This window comes from Carassius auratus, chromosome 23 (genome assembly GCF_003368295.1).
Source record: "Carassius auratus strain Wakin chromosome 23, ASM336829v1, whole genome shotgun sequence".
Classification (NCBI taxonomy): Eukaryota; Metazoa; Chordata; class Actinopteri; order Cypriniformes; family Cyprinidae; genus Carassius; species Carassius auratus.
In genome coordinates this window covers 1,688,785-1,708,971 of record NC_039265.1, presented here as the reverse complement: position 1 = coordinate 1,708,971, position 20,187 = coordinate 1,688,785, and the positions used below count along the sequence as shown (strand labels likewise).

The 20,187-nt window shown below is 38.6% G+C and overlaps 1 protein-coding gene across 5 annotated transcripts in view; it reads right to left on the bottom strand.

Annotated features, from left to right (window-relative positions):
* Positions 1 to 17,082, bottom strand: part of cpeb2 (cytoplasmic polyadenylation element binding protein 2) — a 28,266-nt gene extending 11,184 nt beyond the window's left edge. Inside the window, exons 1-4 of one of the 5 annotated variants that reach the window (XM_026199180.1) lie at positions 15,587 to 17,082; positions 10,335 to 10,604; positions 4,277 to 4,367; positions 703 to 753 (exon numbers count right to left, since the gene is read on the bottom strand). In XM_026199180.1, the coding sequence (XP_026054965.1) occupies positions 703 to 753; positions 4,277 to 4,367; positions 10,335 to 10,604; positions 15,587 to 16,426 (1,252 nt within the window). In that variant the 5' untranslated portion in view covers positions 16,427 to 17,082. The remainder of the gene's footprint in view (positions 1 to 702; positions 754 to 4,276; positions 4,368 to 10,334; positions 10,605 to 15,586) is intronic. The other 4 variants (XM_026199179.1, XM_026199181.1, XM_026199182.1 and 1 more) reach the window with 4 other exon arrangements.
* Positions 17,083 to 20,187: the final 3,105 nt, after the last annotated feature.

The following is a 20,187-nucleotide window of genomic DNA, read 5'->3' as shown; positions in this document are numbered from 1 at the left end:
TACATTTATGCCATGAGCCCAGGTAGAATAGATCTGTTTAGGGGTTTGTTCAGATCACTAACCCTAAATATGAGCAACAGCAATCATGATGCTTTACTTAGTAAACACCACTGATTGAAGCAAACAAAACAAAGCCTTTTGGCTACAACAACAGTTATTTTTAGAGTATAATCTATGATGATCTGACTATCCAAAAAAGACAGCAACAGCTGTTACTGAAATAAGTCATCACAAAAGAGCAGAGCACAATCCTGCCCAGCATCAGAGACTGTGATCCAAACTGAGCGTTGCGAATTTCAGCCCATCCGAACACGACGAGTCACGCTGGCTAAAAACGGACAGAGCCCTACTGGCAGATGCTCTGTCTGAATGCAGCAAGCTGATTGGTCAGACAGGATTACCTCACCATGCATTAAATCAAAATGTCAAATTGTTGAAATCCCATTGCGGAACTCTTCGCGGAACTCGGATGCAAAAATAACAAGAAAATATGTGTAAAATAAAATTAAGACAACAAGCATTACATAATCAAGGTAAATTAATGAAGTCATACTAAGAGTGCGTAACATCGATGTGATTAGCAACTTGTTTAAGGCAGCCCGTCTACATCACAAATATATAGATCTCCAGTCCTACATCGGACTGTATTGTAATGTATTACAGACAGAAGAAAAATAAATTGCAGCTCACTGTCATAATTACCATTGAGCATGAGTAGGCCATCAGCGGCTGGGTGGGGGCATCCCACACGGCCTGAACATGTGAGAAGGAGACAGAGAAGAGAGAGCAGTGTGAAACATATAGCCCCATGCCAGCATTATAAAACCTACAGAGCTGCATATGTATGACATTTTAAGCATCTAGATCCCAGATTGCACTGGAACAGACAGGCTAACAACCTCTGCAATTCTGCTTGTGTTTTTATGTGTTGAACATTGTATCTTTAGATAAGCAACATGCTAACAACACAGAATCAGTGGGTTGGTTCTCTCATGCATTTCTTATGAAGAGTAGTATTTTTTCTTATATTTTAATGCTAGAATCCAAACTGGCCACGTTCACACCATTTACAAAACTACAATTTTAATTCACAACTACAATGATAACAACACAGAGGGATAATTTATCACAGGAATCACTTTCGCAATGACTTCTCCAACTAATGAATGATACAAACCCTGACAGCTAATCAGAATCCCTCGGATTTAAAGCATTTAAAAAGCAGACGATATAACTGCAGTGATACACAGACTGATATCGTGCATTGGTGTCAATGCTAATATAGTTATTATCACAGGCCTTATAAGAGATTGTGATTCTATTAGGATTGTGAAACAAAGGCTTTGTCTCTCACGAGGAATTTTTCTAGAAATGATGAACTAGCTTTGTTGTGTTCCTAGGTCACGCTTAAGTTTGACCCTAGTCACGTGACATCTGCAAACAAAGAGCATCAAATCTGAAGCTCTGTCACATGACACATACCAGTTGACACATGACTACTTAAAGGCAACGATATACTTCAAACAAAGTTAGTTTTCGTTTTGGGGCAAAAAGAAGTTTGTAAAGGCTAAGCAACAATGGTATACTATTAACAAACGCCAAGTCAACTATCAGGTCTGCAATACAAAAGAACCAGTCCATAATCAGTCCTTTATGAGATGTGTGACTGGCTCGTAGTCTGAGAACTTTAGAATGATTTTATTTTATTAGTGCTCATTTATTTTATATTTTATGTGGTGTCGTGATTTACTTTTGATAAAAACAAAGGTTTATTATTGTATATTCGTTTGGCATTTCATTTACTGTATACCCTTTAAATTTGCTTATTGAAAGAACAACAGCAGCAGTTTGGTGTAACATTTCTTTGAAACATGTATTTGGTACTTGCTACCTTATATCTTTACTCTTTCCTTTCATTCTTTTGAAAATGGATGACGTTTTCTGTTTATTCTTTGATTTTGTTTGAAGTATAACTGGCCTTAATAATATGCTGAAAACCAAAGCAGTCTGTATTTATTTATTTATTTTGCATTGTGTTCCATTGTTTTCAAGCAAAAGCATTTTCATATATTTATGGAATTACATAATTTATGCTAATTTGTATACTGTCTAGTTGAAAATTGTATTTGTAAAATGTAAAAACGTATTTTTGTAAATTGAAAAAAAAACCTAATGTTAAATATATAAACATCTAAAATTAAAACATATAATTATTTAGTAGTGAGGCCAGTGAAAATGTCGAGAAGTTAGTATTTTTATTTATTTATTTATTTTTTATTATTATTTTTTTTATTTTGGGGTCAAATGTGGAAACCTGGACATGCTGTCCTGAGATTTATCCATAATCTAGTTTGACAGATTTTTTAGAAAACATCCAGGTACACAGAGAATCAGATGTGTAAGTCCTCTTAACACACACACACACACACACACACCATCTGTTGTCCAGTTATTGAACACAGATGCTCCTAGAGACATTACAATGTTTCGCAGAACTCTCATCATCTATCCACAGTGAATCAAACTATTGTTTCTTTTCACTGTTTTGTGATTACAAGACAAACCGATACTGAGTAGCGGTCTGATATCTCTGCCAAGTCTTGAATATTTCAACAGCACTGTGTTGTGTTGAACGCTTTAGCGAGAATCAGCACATTCCCTGATGCATTCGACCCATTAACTGAATCAACGTTCATTAAACAGGTTTCTTAGAACTGTGGTTCGCTCGGCACATCTCCCATGATCTGTTCAATTAAGCGCATGATGCCATGTTTGAAAAGCTAAAGCACAGGTAGCTTACCTAATAAAACGTGTAGATCACAATCTGGTGGTTTTGTTCAATTAACGCCCAATTTACAGATTACGGTCAACATGAAATGCTATTTGAAAGTTATATGACTTGATTTGTGACAGAAACAGCATATTCCATAGCATCTGGAATCATTTCTATTATATATTGTTATGTGCACAATGACAGCAACCAGCTTTTACAATAACGCTAGCAATATTTTAGAACGGCTGCATTATTTGTCATGCACGAAATCAGATGATCATGTTGACTTTAAACGAGGGCCTGTGTAAACCGTAGAGACCCACATTTACTCTCGTCTTTTATCTGTCACACACAGGGTGGCAGAGTGTGTCCTGTGCTAAATATAGCCATCCCCATGCCCTTCCCTCTCCCCGTGTGTCTGGTCCATCTGCTCCAGCAGGCTGAGCGAGAGCAGTACCACACCCTGATCACAGCACCACACGCACATCCACCCTCATGTGACACTCGCCACGCAACACAAAATAAAGCCAAAGGACACGAGAGAGAGTGCTTTACAGTGCTTCTACCATGTTTAGATACGAAGCATGGAGTGCCTGAAACCTCCAACATAAAACGCTGATGGCAACCTATTTTACAGTATGATATTCAGTGTGTAAAATGTTTAGAGAGGACTCGATTATATCCATCGAGACTTCACTTGATTATGAAAAGTGAGCGTATGATACCAAAACATATGGAGGTGGATGAAGGAACGGGGTGAAAACTGAGAGGCGTTTCAGAGGCCTAGCATCCCTTGTGAAGAAGAAGTGCACTCAATTGTATTGAATGTGCACTTGTAGTACATTTTATGAAAAGTACTTATATTGTAATTATGAAATGACATATAAAGATGTGCTTACGTCATACTTCAGGGAGTCAAAACATTCAGCGTATTGCATTTAATATACATTTAGTACATTACGATTAAAATGCAATTGTGTGTTTGAAAACATTACATAAAATGTATGCTGCTTTTTCACAAGAGCTCAATCCTGATTATTTAAAGATAATTGTAGCAATAATGTGTGGAATATGTTGTCATCATAATCTGTTAATAAGTAGGGGACGAAATAGACTAACTTATGAATAAAAACTGTTACAAGACAAGAATATGAAAGCCTCAACATGTTTGTTGTGTTTTATGTATAAGTGTGTGTATACTGGCTGTTTTACAACCTCTCTGAATGTCATCCGATCAGATTTTAGGGCACAAATGATCCGTTTCATAACCAGATTTTTTATATTAAGAAACCATTATCTCTGAAACCAACACAACAACATATTCTTCTACAGCATATTCTCCTTTTATTTCAACTAATCCATTAATGAAAATAAGCTAAATCAGTAGAAATGCCAGATCTTCTTTGACAGTGATGAAGACAGACCTCATACGAGCCATAAATAGTGAAAACTGTCTTGAAAAGCCTTATAAGACACTCAGAGTGAGCAGGGAATGGATCTTACCCTTCAGGGGGTCTTGTTCCGCCCTCATGATGTCAATCAGGGAGCTCTCCAGCGAGTGCATGTTCAAGCTGTCGTACATCCTGGACCGATCCTGAGGAAAAGAGAGTTGAGGAATGTGTCAATACAGTATGTGCAATACAGATGTAGTGTGTTTGGGAACTATGGGATTGCATGCAGCACGCTAATGCAGTCAGGAGCAAACGGGCACAGTTGAACGCATGGAATGGCATTTTTTTCTGCGTACTTGTCACCGCTGGATCCCTGAATACTGAATGCCACTGGAATGTTGTTTGTGGAGCTGTAACGAATGGAATTAACCATGCTGCTTTGTTAGGTTTAGTGTAATTTGGACTCAGTCAAACTAGTCTCACCGCATGGCTGTTTTTAGGCAGAACGAAACCAACGCTTGTGTGGGAGATTTGTGAGTGTCGCTTGTTTTTGTTATTCAGTTGCAATACCGGAATATCCCTCTTCCCTTCTGTAGACGTTTAAAACAGCGTCCCATCTCCCAGTCACAACACCTGCCTAACAACATGCCACAGATATCTGTGTCATTACCGCAGTGAGACCAAGCAGGAATGTGAACACAGACAGAGTTCTCCGCCACCCGCCGGCCCTGACAGACCTGTGTGTGTGTGTGTGTGTGCACAGCACCGGAAACACACACTCACACAAACACACCACTGACACAAGACCATGACCTTGAGCATGAGCTTCAGGATAAACACAGGAGACCCTCATTATGAAAACACGTCTGGAAAAGAAATGGACTTTGTATTAAATGTTCACTTGTAGTGCAATTACAAAGAGAGCACTCTTGCATGAAAAAATGTCTTAGGTACACTTTTTAAAAAGTGGACTTGTAATATGATATCAAATTAAACATTTTATGCATATGTTTATATACATTTTAAATATTTTATAATCTAAAACTTAACAATTGCTATAAACTTATTTTGATGTGTCAACTAACATACTAACGCACATGTAAAGTCATTTTAACAAAAGTTTGTTGTTCAGTATAACATTGAAAGATAATAAAATTAAATGCACTAAATACCAAATACAAATAATACAATCCATTCCATAAAAACTACCTTTAAAAAGTATGTTAAATGGTACTTCTTGTGTTTTTAAAATTTGGCATTTTTAGTAACCAATATAACTATCTGACAATTACCTAAACAAATGCAAATGTTAGATCTTGCAGTGTACATTAGTCTTAATGTTTTAATTCTCCTTAAAAAACATGTAGCAACCTATGTTTCCTCACAATGTAATGTAACCAAGACCAAGAATGTAACCAACTAGTAATAAATTATTAAAAGCCCCACAAATTGTCATCCAATCAAATCTTCAGCGATGAAATCAAGTCCTGTACCTCATTAGTTGACTGTTCTAGTTGACTGTTGACTATTTTTACTCTAAAATATCCTACAATATGAAGTTAACTGAGTAAATAAATAGTTAAATTAATTAGCACAATAATATCGTATATAGCGATCTCAGAGGCTGACGATAGGACTACGTGACAATTGAGAATCAGCCAACACTAGTGCACTTCAGCTGGGAAAAAGACATAACTTTGGGCATGGACATCATATAAGAGTGCCTCCTAAGCAAACTAAAATATTTTCTGTCATACTACACCAACAATGTGTAGTATGAACATCAAAATTATAAAAAATTTGATAAAAAAAATGCAACAAAAACCTTTTATACACACTTAAAATGAAAAGTTCTTTATTGCCATCAGTGGTTCCATTAAGAACATTCACGGAATATTTCCATCGCACAAAAGGATCTAGTGTTCTTTCACATATGACGCTTTTCCACTACGTGGTACGACTTGGCTCGGCTCAGTTTGCATTTCCACTGCAGTTTAGTACTGCGTTGGAGTGGGCGGGATTATTCACGTCATTATTGTTGCGTCGCCTCTACTGCCACGACTCGTGAAAAAGTTTTAATTCCGCGTCACCCAATCAAGCCGATCTTGCTGGATCGGCTATCAACGAGAGGAACGTCTGTACTTCCTCAACTGATAACGAAACAACCATTTTCAGGTTGTTAAAAAAGTTGCACTCATTCTAAAGTTGCGTTCGATCCTTCGCTGGCTGTGCTGATTTCAATCTAGCGGTTCTTTTGTGTTTGTGTCGCCAGTTCAGTAATGCAGGTAGTGAAGATGCTCTCCGTCCAATCAGTGATCAGCAAAGTCTACACGTCATGTTTTGATGATGGTATGGTTCACTTGGAACCTCAGCTGAAGTGGTACAAAAAAAAGTACCAGGTTCTGTACCCAGTGGAAACCCAACAAAAGTGAACCATACTGAACCGTACCATGCGTACCATGCAGTGGAAAAGCGCCATATGAAAAAAAAAAAAAACATTCTCTTAAGAACTGTTGACTGATTGGTTCTTTGAGGAACCAAACAATTGTTAATCTATTTGTAAGACAAAATGCTAACGTGCAATGGTCCATTTAACAGCACCACAACCTAAATAAAACTAATGAATATGTGGCCACGATTTTATTAAAACAAGAGAACAAGTTATTATAATATGATTATGAAATAATCAAGTCATGGGAGCAAATTCTTACTTCTATATAATGCGCAGGGCTACATTTAAAGGCTTTATAATTTCTGCTGCAGATACACTGACTGACACATTAGTGTATATTTATGATGGATGCGGTTTGGAAAGCACACAGTGTTGACTGCGTCACATGCAGCTGTTTTCAATTGGCACTTACACGGCCATCTGTCTCCCACAGGTAGAAAAGCTTTTAAAAAGCAAGAGCTTATTTCATTGCTGTGCCGCTTTCAACATCCATTCCTATTCACAGGCCCTCACAGTGGAGCTTGCAGACAGCGCAGGGCTGAAGAAGCTAAATATAGCTTTAGCAACATTGCCAGAAATAGTGTCTAGAAAAGTGCTTCAGTTCTCCAGCGGAGAACACAAGGCCTGAAGACTCATGATCTGAGAGTTTGGGTTTCAAGCTACCATTCAAAATCAAACTCGAAATGTTTATGAAAAACGTTTAGAATCACCTTTTTATAACCTGTTTTTCCTATTCTCCTGTCTCCATTTAAAATAATTTGTCATGTCTTGAAAGTTGAAAGCAGCTTATTTGAATCTGGTCTAACCACATGTTCCTAAATTATATACGGAAAAATGGTTTTGGACTCAGTCCCCATATTTCCATGGACTAGGGAGCATGTTCAACCCTGGTCTCAGTATTGATTCAAACTCATCTCGATTACAACTCTGTCACCCACATTAAAATTTCAACCTACGAAACATTTCTTGTGAAATCGAATGAATGAACTCTAACAACACTGTATCTCTATCCTTTCCTCCTTCCTCCAATTTCTATCTGTCTTTTCAGAACATGACACATTTGATCTCAGGAACGAAGAGCAATCACGGAGAAGGAAGGAGAGGACAGGAGGAAAGAGGAGAGGCCGTGGAATGTGAGGAATTCCAAACAGCACCCTGTTTATGGAAATGAACAATACCGTAGATACTAGTAGAGTCAGACCTGTTTCCTTAAGAGAGGGGGAAAAAAGAAAGTGATAAAGGCCAGAGAGCATGCATAGCAGGTTCCTAATTTCAGTTCTGTTAGGCTTGGCATTAAAGGAATTAGCTGTGACGTGCCAAACACTCATCTGGTCCGAAATGAAGTACAAATGAACAATGAATCCTGAGTCATTAGACCATACCAATATTACCAACCACAGCTCTTGACGACAGAGAGGCACTTTAAATATGTTCATACAACAGCACATATGAGGATCTACAGCTATTAGCACAAGGACCTGAATAAGATTAGCCGACAGTTGAGTGTAAGGATGGCTAAAATACCAGCATATGGTATCGTGTTGATACTAAAGTGCATTTGGGACACAGTAGCCGCGTTTCCACTGTCGAGCTTAAACCGGGCGTGCTAGTGCGTGCCAGGGCCAGTCGCGTTTCCACTGTCACTTCCGGGGCTTGATCGTACCTCGCCGGGGCTTCCTCGGGGCCAACGGCCAGGGTTTTTTGGCCTGACAAAAACCTTGCGCCAAAGTGGGCCAGCTGGGGCTGGAGGAGGAGTTACGAACAAATGCGGAGTTTCTCCGCGTCTAGAGAGCTCAGCGCTGCAGATCATTACAGAGAGATAATAATAAGTTGAGCTCAAAACTCACTCTTAGTTAGCAGCAAGTGTTTGAAATAACTTGATCCGATGTGGATTATAATCACTAATCAAGGCAGAAATATTTAAAAGCGATGCAAAAGACTATGCACGCTAAACATTAACGTTACCATAGTAAACATGGTAAATATGACCGCTTGGATAAATCGGACATCAGCTTCTTTTTCTCTATCACAATCGTGTAATTAAGTAACCTATATTATCTGTCATAAGTCTCGTCTCGAGAGTTTAGCTCCGCGTAGCCTTTCATAAAAATATAATAATGCTTTTGTTCGGGAGCTTTTATAAAAATAGTGATATTATCATTCATTCTAAATGTGACGTATAGGCTACGGTGGCTACAAATAAACAGAAACAGACTGGACTGAATAAGCAGGCTATTTTCAAAAACGTTAATAATAACTAAATAGAAATACATTTATTTCTGTGACTAATTTTGAGTCCTGATAAATTAATGAATTATGATCAATGTATCACTTATTCTATAGTAAAACATTGATGCTTTTGAATTTGAATATTTACCAAAGCATGATAACAATCTGCCGCTTTTATCATGTGTGATCGCACGTTCCAGTGACTTATTTCTTAGTTTTCTGATAACTTCTCTTTGTTGGTGAAATGATGGGGTTTCATGACGTTGTTCTGAGAGGTGTGTAAAGGGCGTGTTTTAGTGAGGCGCAGCGGAGCTTCAGTGCCCTGACTGTGGAAACCCTGCACTATTCTGAACTAAGGCTATTAGCCCCAGCCGGCCTGTTTTAAGCCCTGGCTCGCACTGACCCGACCGTGGAAATGCGGCTATTGACTGTTCAAACAGGTCTAACTGTTGTGTTAAATAATCAATTCAGAAGAATTTGCCACCATCACTCAAATCTGTTCACAGAAATCTGATTTTTCAGCATCATTCCTCCAGTCTTCAGAGTCACATGATCTTCAGAAATCATTCTGAAAATATGATTTGCTGCTCAAGAAACATTTCTGATTCTAATTCTATCAACTTGCATCAAATATTGCTAATATATCAATTGAAGTTGATCGAATGAAAGTTCAAAAGAACAGCATTTATCTGAGATATAAATATGTTGCACCATAAATGTCTTGTCACTTTTGATCAATTTAATGCACCCTGTAGTATTCTTTTATTTAAAAGTACTATATACTTTAGTACTATATACTAAAATACTTTAAAAGAAGTATTCTTTTATTTAAAAAATTAAATTAAATAAAACTGCACCTAACCCTAAACTTTTGAACAGTACTGTATATTTACATTTTTATATCTTTGTAAACCCATTTCAGAGAAAATATTTACTTCCCAGTCCCAGTGCCAGGAGAAAATCAATAAACTGAGGTTGATGGTCATACGAGTATGAGATTCTGTGAGATTAATGTGCATTTCATGGTCCCAGGTGGCACATCTAACAGCTAACAGGAAATGAAACAGATTGAATTGATTTTGCCAAAAAGCACACTGACACTAGACAGGCTAATTTCTCCAAGCCCAGACTAAACAAACAGCAATGATAGCAGTGCTCTGGATGGGCTTATTTTTGTCCAGAACTGAGTTCAGTCTGTGAGAATCCGCCCGAGACAAACGATAATGAAGGGAGAGGACAGGTTCCTTCAGGATGAAACCACCAAAACCCTTGATGACCTCACTGTGAGTCATCACTGTCTTCAGATCCTGTAAAAGGTCCTGAATGTACTATTGATCAACAGAGAGCTGAACCACCACACACAAGGCGTACCGGGCGTACAAACACAAGACATCTGATGCAGATGCATTCTGCCCAGCAATTAAATTCAATCATGGGCCGCCCATCCCTGCTCGAGTTGCTCAATGCTCATCCCAGCACACATACATACCTGCAGCGGCAGCAGAGTGTTGCTGTTGTTGTCGGTACGGAACATGTTTTCTTCAATCCAGGATTTAGGTCCCAGAGAGCCGGCGGAACGGGGAAACTTGGGCGGGGCGATGACGTTACTGGAGAAGGGTTTCTTCATGGGAGAGATCTGGTTGAGCGAGCCGGGCACACCCATGCCGCCCCCGCGCCGGTGGTCTCTGCCCCAGGACACCCCTCCAGAGGTCCAGCCGCTGCCCTGATGGCTGCCCCACGGCGACTGCTTCATCATGGGCTACAGACAGACAGAAAGTACAGTTAGATACAAAACACAAGCACTTGAATGCAAACACTATACTCAACGGTTCAATAAAATCTGACATGAATGAATAAACTAGATGTTCCCGGCTGATAAGCCTGTACACATGTGGTATTAGTAGTATTGGAGAAAGAGCATTTTATTGGACATTATGCATACCTTGTTTTTGTTGTAATGAATGCACAATTGTAGTGTATTTCAAATCTTACAAGTATAAAAACTGTATATGCAGATAATATAATATTAATGGATACTTAAAAAGGGTTAGTTCACCCAAAAAGGAAAATTATGTCATTAATGATTCACCCTCATGTCGTTCTAATCCAGTAAAACCTCCGTTATCTTCAGAACACAGTTTAATATATTTTAGATTTAGTCCGAGAGCTCTCAGCGGTGTCCGGTTCGCGAACAAATCATTCGATTTAATCATTCGATTGAAAAAAACGGTTCACGGTTCTTTTGCGCTCGACGTAATGGCGTCATTTGCGATGATTGCCCTTGATTCAAGCCTTCGGTTTACCCGCGCTCATAACATTAACACAGAATCAGTTCAGAATCAATCACCAAAAGAATCAGTTCAGTTCAGACGCTCTGTGTGACGGTCTGCTTCACGCTGAATCACACATGCGTAGTATCATCAGCTCCTCGGTCCACGAATCGGACGCGTCTGACAGAAACGGTTCTTGACTCGTGAACGAACGAGTGAATGTTTTGTTCGTTATCTGGCTCGGCTCGGTGTTCACCTTCAGTTCTCTCTTCACAGCAGTTCAGTCAGTGTACTGTTTGAGTGCATGCATTACTCCGGGATATTGGTTTGTTTGAACTCAGATGGAGTGTCAGCCCACATTAAAAAGTTAACATCTTAAGTCATTTGTGGATTAATGCGTATTGGAGACGTGAACCATTTCAAACGATTCAGTTCGATTTGGTGAACTGGTTAAAAAAGATCCGGTTACATCGAATGATTCATTTGCAAACCGGATATCACAAACTGCTTTGTTTTGAACTCTCTCACAACAGACACGGAAGAGACAATGCTGAATAAAGTCGTAGTTTTTGCTATTTTTTATATTTAGCTGATCCTCTGATGTCACATGGACTACTTTGATGATGTTTTTCTTACCTTTCTGGACATGGACAGTATACCGTACACACAGCTTCAATGGAGGGACTGAGAGCTCTCGGACTAAATCTAAAATATCTTAAACTGTGTTCTGAAGATGAACGGAGGTTTTACTGGTTTAAAAACTACATGAGGGTGAGTTATTAATCACATAATTTTCATTATTGGGTGAACTAACCCTTTAAGTGTGCTCAAAGAGTTCAATTTCTAAAGAGTTTGCTTTCTTATGTGTGCTCTCCAACTATGACGACTGCCGCTGCTGAGGTCAATTGTAAATAACATGCATTTATGTGCTTGAAATCATTCCATTCACTTTGCACTTCTGTATAAAGCAGTGAACCTGCGGGTATAAGATAATGTCATCAGTACTTTTGTTCTGTTCTCCAGAATGACAGACTGCATAATTTTAGTGCATATATCTATTTAACGTTAATTTCATAAACTATTAGGAGTTCACCAGAATACAGATGACCTCAATGCTAACAGAAACTAAAAGCTACAAATATAACCTGTGTGTGGGAATCTGAATGAGAGTAACTGGTGTAATCGTCCATATGCAAGTGTGTGTGTGTGTGTGTGTGTGTGTGTTTCTTACATGACCAGGCTTTGCCTTGCTGTGCAAGTAAGAAGATTTAAAGCTTTGCATCTAACACTGCACATCTCGTGCACACAGTGGCATCAACACACGCTCTCTTTATTCCAGAACATAGGCCAAAAACACTCACAAATGCACACCAGACAGTGACAAACAGACAAACACATTTTCATTATCAACGTGTGTCGTCACCGCATTGTGTGCACAACTCTCCCCAAATAAGTGTCCCACCCATCTCCGTAATGTCTTTGTGTGTAATTGGGTAATGGCCAGTGTGTGTGTGTGTATGTAAGGGATAGTGAGAGATAATTGCCATTGATGGCGTCTAGACACTGGAAAGACTGTGTACTAAGCAGCAAGAAGTAAATCACACAGTAAACCTGCTGGTGGTCTGATGTAAAGTCTATATGGTGTAATGGCAGACATGCATCAACCAGTAGACTCATTGCTAAACTGCTTATGCTGTTTTAGGTTAGTTAAACATAAGAAAGACAGAAGAAACAAAGCGCAGAAGGTGGTTTGGTGATAATCAACCGTAAATTTAACTACTACAGTTACCACCAACTACAACTTTCTGGCTCTATTTTATTATTGAACTCAATGGCATTGAAGGATATATCAACTCTGCCTTAAAAAGTCATTGCGGTAGATAGGATGTAGTACAGGTATTGGTTTCAGATGTATCTTGTTGCCTTCCTACATTTGAATCCAGCCAGCATTTCTCAGCTTTCAGATGCAACTGTAGATGTGTGTTCACTGCTTGTTTTTACAGCGACTTCAGATCACGTCATAAGAATCAGATCTATTCATTTATGATATTAGGTTTTACTGATTTGTGTGTTGGATTTTTAACTCAGTATTACATAGTTTGAAGGTGTTTCTGCACTGATTCCAAACGTATCATTTACTTGATATGAATAATCTTATCTTTTGGTTCGTTTCATCAAGCTCCAGTGAAAAAGTGCAAATAATTAAATGAAATTATGTATAATTAATTATTTTTAAGTATTTACATAAATAGTACCACAGTGGCATTTAATACAAACATAAGTAATTGTCTTGTGATGCACTGTTGAAACTTTAGTGGAATTTGTATGTTTCTCTTCTGCTCACCAAGGCTGAATTTACTTGATCAAATGTTGAGCAAAAACAGTAATAATGTCAAATATTATTACAATTTATTTTTTAAAAATGAAAATGTTAAAATAACAAGAAACATTTCTGATTATTATCAATGTTAAAAAAAGATGTGCTGCTTAATTTTTTTTTTTTTTTGTGGATGCTTTTCCAGTATGTTTTTGCTGCATCCTTTAATGCATCCTTGATTAAATTATTTTATTAAAAAAAAAAATTATATATATATATATATATATATATATATATATATATATATATATATAATCAGTATATATATATATATATATATATATATATATATATATATATATATATATATATATATATATATATATATATATATATATAATCTTGCCACAATGATAACATAGGCTTCATTTTCGGGTGACATTAAAAGGACTCATTGTGTGATATAAGATCTTGGTCACGCCTCTCACACCTACATGCACATGATTCTGGACTCCTGAATAAAGGGCGTCTCTAGCTTAGCCCTAATATCATGCTAACAGACATTCACTCTTAACAGCTGTTACACCAGCATGACTTCACATGTGCGAATATCACTCTGACATATAGGGCCACTCCTAAAATCATGTGACCGCCCCCCGTCCGCCTCTACCCCACCCCCACAAGACCAGACACACACAGACACTGAAGCCTACCATACTTTACTGGCAGCAGAAACCAAGATACCACATCTACGGCGATGGAATATCATTCACAATGCGTCAATAACATATCACTGTATGAGAGTTTTCTGTGGGAAACAGATGCTAGACTGATTCCCATCTGTACTTTATATTATTAAAATAATGCTGAAATGCAAAGGAATACTAACATTCACCAAAATGGCCACCATGTAAGTGGAATGATTGCGTAAACTGCAGATTACAGTAATAACAGCTTTTTCTATAACTGCTGCAATTTAGCCAGGTGTTGACATCTCTGGCCTCTAAGCTCTCAATAGGAAATTTCACTAAATGCCCTAGAGGTCAAGACATCCCTGGAATGTCACGTGAATCCCTTGAAAGATATCACCACAGCTCGTGCTTGATGTGCCCCTGTCCGCTTTCAGAAAGAAATGGAAAAACATACTACTATTTTCTGCATTATACAATGTGCAAACCAGCTACATTTGCACAAAACTGTACAAAACCAGAGCAAGCTGTTCAGAATACTGTATCCCACAATGCACTGAACTTGATCTGACCTTGCATTTCCACTGTGACGTCTCTTTCTTGACTCACTATTTGATTGTACTACCACAAGTTATGACACAACATCAAATTGCATTAAAAAGCACAGAAATTATGTGATTATAACTGCCAATCACATTACATCATGTAAAGCTACTGTTGTCACAATAAATGTTTTTTTTTTTTTTTTTGAAGAACGGCTCTTATGCTCACCAAAGCTGCATTTAATAAAAAATACAGTAAAGTAAGATATCATTAGAACTGTTTATTTTAATGTCACACTGGAGCACAAAACCCTTAAAAGAAGAAATTTTGTAAATTTCCTACTGTAAATATATAAAAACTTTATTTTTGATTAGGAATATGCATTGCTAAGGACTTCATTTGGACAACTTTAAAGGCGATTTTCTCAATATTTAGATTTTCTTTTTGCACACTCAGATTCCAGATTTTCTAATAGTTTTATCTCTGTCAAATATTGTACCATCAAACCATGCATCAATGGAAAGCTAATTTATTCAGCTTTCAGATGTTGTATAAATCTCATTCATACATTTATAAATCTTTTGTTAAAAAAAAGATCCTTATGACTGCTTTTTGTGGTCCGTGGTCACTTATTTGAAACATACTAATACTAATTTTTTTAATTATGTTAAGCAGTGCATCCTGCGTAGTACGCAGTAATGCTGGTTTGTGGTGACGCACTGACAGGCCACATTTGTATGCAACTCACAGACGTCACAATGGCTTCATTGAGCGCTGCATTATGACGCAACAGAAGCCGTTTCAAGGCCGCGATTGCGTCACAATGACAGCCGCCTTCATCTTTAGTATTCTACAAAGGCCTTAATAAGCATGTAGTTAATTTCTCAATGTTTTGTTTGTTTGATTAAATGGGTGCTCTCACCTGGTGGTGGTTGTAGTTGTTCCTCTGGTGCAGAAAGGCGCCCTGCTGCGGGGGCATCTGCGGGCTGAGCGGGGACCGGCGGCTCTGCGGCGGCGCGTTGATCTGCGGGGAGAATGGGTTGCTGAAGCCCTGCACCGGGCACGGGTTCGCCGAAAAGCTCTGGAAGAAGCCCGGGTTGATAGAGGAGGGGATGCCGGGGTAGAAGTTGTCAGGCTCGGTGGTGGGGATCTGGTTTATTGCGTTAGCGGCATTGGAGACGGGTGGAGGCGGGGAGCTCGTCTGCACAGACCACGGCGTCCCGAAAGCGGGCAGGGAGGGGGAAACCGAGCCGCCACCGCCGCCGGGGCTCTGCATCTCCGGGAACGCGGCCGCCGCGAGCATGTTATTGCCGCCAGTGCCGTTGTTGATGTGGTGCGCGCTGGGGGACTCCATCTGGGGCTTCACCTTGGACGATGGCGCATTAGTGTCCAGGCCCGTGGAGGAGGAGGAAGAGGAGGAGGAGGAGGAGTACGGCTGCTGCGGCGGCGGATCAGTCTGCTGATGTGTGTTCCGGTCGCGCTGAAGGTCACCGGCTGTCTGTGCGTGACCTACAGCGGAGAAGCGGCTCGGGTCGCTGTCGGCGGCGCTGGTCTGCTCGCTGTCGGACTGAGAAGCTGTCAGACCCGCAGGCTCATCCTGCATGTTGCGCTGATGTGACGGGAAGAGAGGGGACACCAGGGGCGAGCTGCTGGGGCGCACCGGGGACGCGCTGGGATAGGGTGTGAATGCGCCTCCGCCGAACCGTGTGGAGCCGCTGCTGATGTTCGCTGTCTGCAACAAACCGAACCCGTAATCACCCATTTAACTGCGTCAAAACAGCGCAGCTCTCCTATTCCCAGGCCAGCTCAAGAACAATAAGAGAGGCACTGTGTCCTGTAGCTTCCTACAGCCTGTTTGGAGCGAGAGAGGAGGAGTTTCGGTCGCCTTTTTACGCACTGTAAATATTGTTCGCCGATTTAATTGTCTGCGGCTTATTTTAGCCGTTCTAGCCGTCCGACCGACCGCGCATCCCCCTCCTCGCGTTACCGGCGGATCTGATGTGCTGCTGCGGCACAGGATTAAAACTCCTGCATGCGCGTCACCGCCGCGTCATAACGCCCGCCTCCCTCACAGCCGCAGAGAGAGCCGCAATGTGCGCGTCGCTCATTCATTATTCAGGAGGTGCAGCAGAGCAGAGCTTGTCGGACTCGGAAATATGGCAGCTGCTCGCTCAAATGCTTGTTCGGGTGTCTTCCAGCCTTTTCACCTTTAGCCTCTTTAATCTCTCCGAGGTTCTGCTCATGCATCATGCGTGCCTGTAATAAACCAGTAGTAAACGGCGTACTGTGCTTGGGAACCAGACGGAATTATGAGCATTCACATATCATATTACACGACAGACCGATGCCTGATCAGACATTTGAACTATGTTAGCACATGGCAGTGTAGCATATAAGTCTATAGTCCCATAGTATGCAGCGTGTTCCGCAGTACACAATTATACTGTTTATAAGTATTTAGTAGTCTTTATTTTATAATACGTATAGTAAATAGTGTTTTCTATTAATGTACTATGTAGTATACGGTATAGATTGTACTGTAGCATAGTACATAGTAAGGTAGTATATTCTATGTAGTATATTATATAGTCTGCAGTCGTTTATTATTGTGAAGTGTATATTTAATTGTGTTGTAAACAATATATAGTGCAGTAATTTATATTTAATGTAATATACGGTCTAGATTATACCATAGTATTCAGTAAACAGTAAGTAGTGTAGTGTATTCTATGTAGTGCACTATATAGTATATACTATTTAATGTTTTTGTAGTATATACTTAGTGCAGTATATTATATATAATGTACTATACGGTTTAATTTATACAATAGTGTCAGTACACAGTATGTGGTATACATACATTAAGTATACATACTATATACTTAACAGTGTAGTATATGTATATAATTTACTAAACAATTTAGACTGTACTGTAGTAGTCAGTACATAAAGTAGTAAATAGTATAGTGAAGTGATGTGACCCATACTCCGAATATGTGCTCTGCATTTAACCCATCCAAAGTGCACACACACAGCACTGAACACACACACACACACACACACACCGTGAACACACACCCGGAGCAGTGAATGTAGTACTGTATAATCAGTGTAGTGCACTATTTAGTATGCAATTGTATATTATTATTGTGTAGTAGTGTATACTGTATTGTGTAGTATAGGACACAGTGTTACACGGCAGACCTTTGGTGCCTGATAAAACATTTGGATAATGTTAGCGGATGACAATGGAGCATATAAGTGTAGTACAGTATATACCTGTAGTATGTGTAACAGAGGGTAAAATATGCAATGTTCTAGTAGCCTATATGTTATAATACGTATAACATAGATTGTGGTACATTTCTTATAATGTGCTATATAGTACACAGTCCAGATTATATTCAGATTATATGTAAGCATTCAGTACATAGTATGTACTGTAGCATATCCAATGTAGTGTATTATATAGTGTGTGCAGTTGTTTATTATACAATATATTATGTAGTGTATACTTAATTGTGTTGTGAAAACTATATAGTGCAGTAAATCCCATATAATGCACTATACAGTCTAGATTATTCCATATGTTTAAGTACACAGTAAGGAGTGTAGTATATTATATGAAGTGCACTTTATATCCACTTTATTTAATATATTGTGTAGTATATACTTTGTGTAGCATTGTCTAAATATTGCACTATAGTTTCATTTTTACTGTAGTGCGCAGTACACATTATTGTGTAGTAGTGCATACTATGTTGTCTAGTATAGGACACTGTGTCACATGACAGACCTTCAGTGCCTGATAAAACATTTGGATAATGTTACCGCATGACAATGGAGCATATAAGTGTAGTACAGTACATAGTATGCAGGATATTCTGTACAATGTACTATATTATAATGTTTAAAAGTATTAAGTAGTCTTTATTGTATAGTATGTTTAGTATAGTGTAGCATATTCTACAGTATATAATGTACTATGTAGTATACAGTCTAGATTACACTGTAGCATTCAGTACATAGTAATTACTGTAGTACTGTATATTATGGGTAGTGTATTATATAGTCAGCAGTCATTTATTATTGTGTATTGTATACTTAACTGTGTTGTGAACAATATATAGTTCAGAAAATCCTATTTAATGTACTATACAGTATAGAATATTACTTAATTTTCAGGATGTAGTAAGAAGTATAGTATATTCTGAGTAGTGCACTATATAGTATACAATTTATTATTTAATTATTGTGTTGTGTATACTTAACTGTGTTGCATACATAGAAAATGATATATATATTGTAATATACCGCTGCACTTTATTTAACAGTATGTGTCCTTACAGTGTACCTACCTAAGAAAGTTATTTTGATATAAAGTAACTACATAAGGTAGGTTTAGGTTTAGGAGTAGGTTCAGGGTTAGTACCTAGTTATTGCTATAATAAGTTCATGGAATGTATGAGTAAAAGGACACAGGGTCCACAAAGATGTTGATCCAGGAACATATCACACTTGGTAAAATCAGGTTCTTCTGCTCCGTATACAGTCTAGATTATACCGTAGTATTCAGTACACAGCAAGAAGTGAAGTATATTCTATCTAGTGCACTATAAAGTAATGTATTTTGCAGTATATACTATATAATGTACAGTACAGTCAAATTTATACCGAAGGGTCCAGTACTAGTGATGCACGGGTCCCGCTTTTATGAAATTATTTGGCCCGTCCCAACCCGCCCCCCAAATAAAGTCAAATTTCTTTACCTGCCCCGCCCCGACACTATGAGACGACCTGCGCATCGAAGACATCACGCAAGTTACGTTGCTACATAGACCTTCGTATTGTCACCTTATTAAAGAACCTAATAAAGTATGAAAATATATATTCAAAATATTTAATATAGGCTATAGGGAATTCCGCGCAACATGCATGGGTTTTTTAAATTTCATTTTTAATGACCCGCCCCAACCTGTCCTGCAAATAAAGTGCCAATTTCTTTACCCGCCCCAACCCAAATAGTAAAGTGACCCCATAAGCCCCCGGGTTATGAGATGACCCGCGCATCACTATTCAGTAACATTCTACTGTAGTAGTCAGTAAATACAGTATTAAATAGTATAGTATATTCAATTAAGTACACTATATCATATGCAATTGCTTATTATAGCGTAGTAGTGTATACTATATACTATAGTGTATTTAGAGTATCTTTAAGTAGCGTAATAGTCTGTGTCGTTGATACTGTGGTATTTAGTATATTAGTAAGGTAATATACAAAATCTAGTACTTAGGTTGTAGTTGTAGTGTAGTGTTTTCATTATTAGGTGCTGCCTGCTTTATAAAGAAGGATTTAGTGTTTGATTTATTTTGTAATATATAAAACAAAGGGTAGTTTATTCTATATCGTGGACTATATGGTATACAGTCTAGAATATTCAGGATACTGCGATACATAGTGTGCGCTATATAGTGTTCTAGTTTATACTGAAGTATTTAGGCTATTTTGTAGTGTAATAT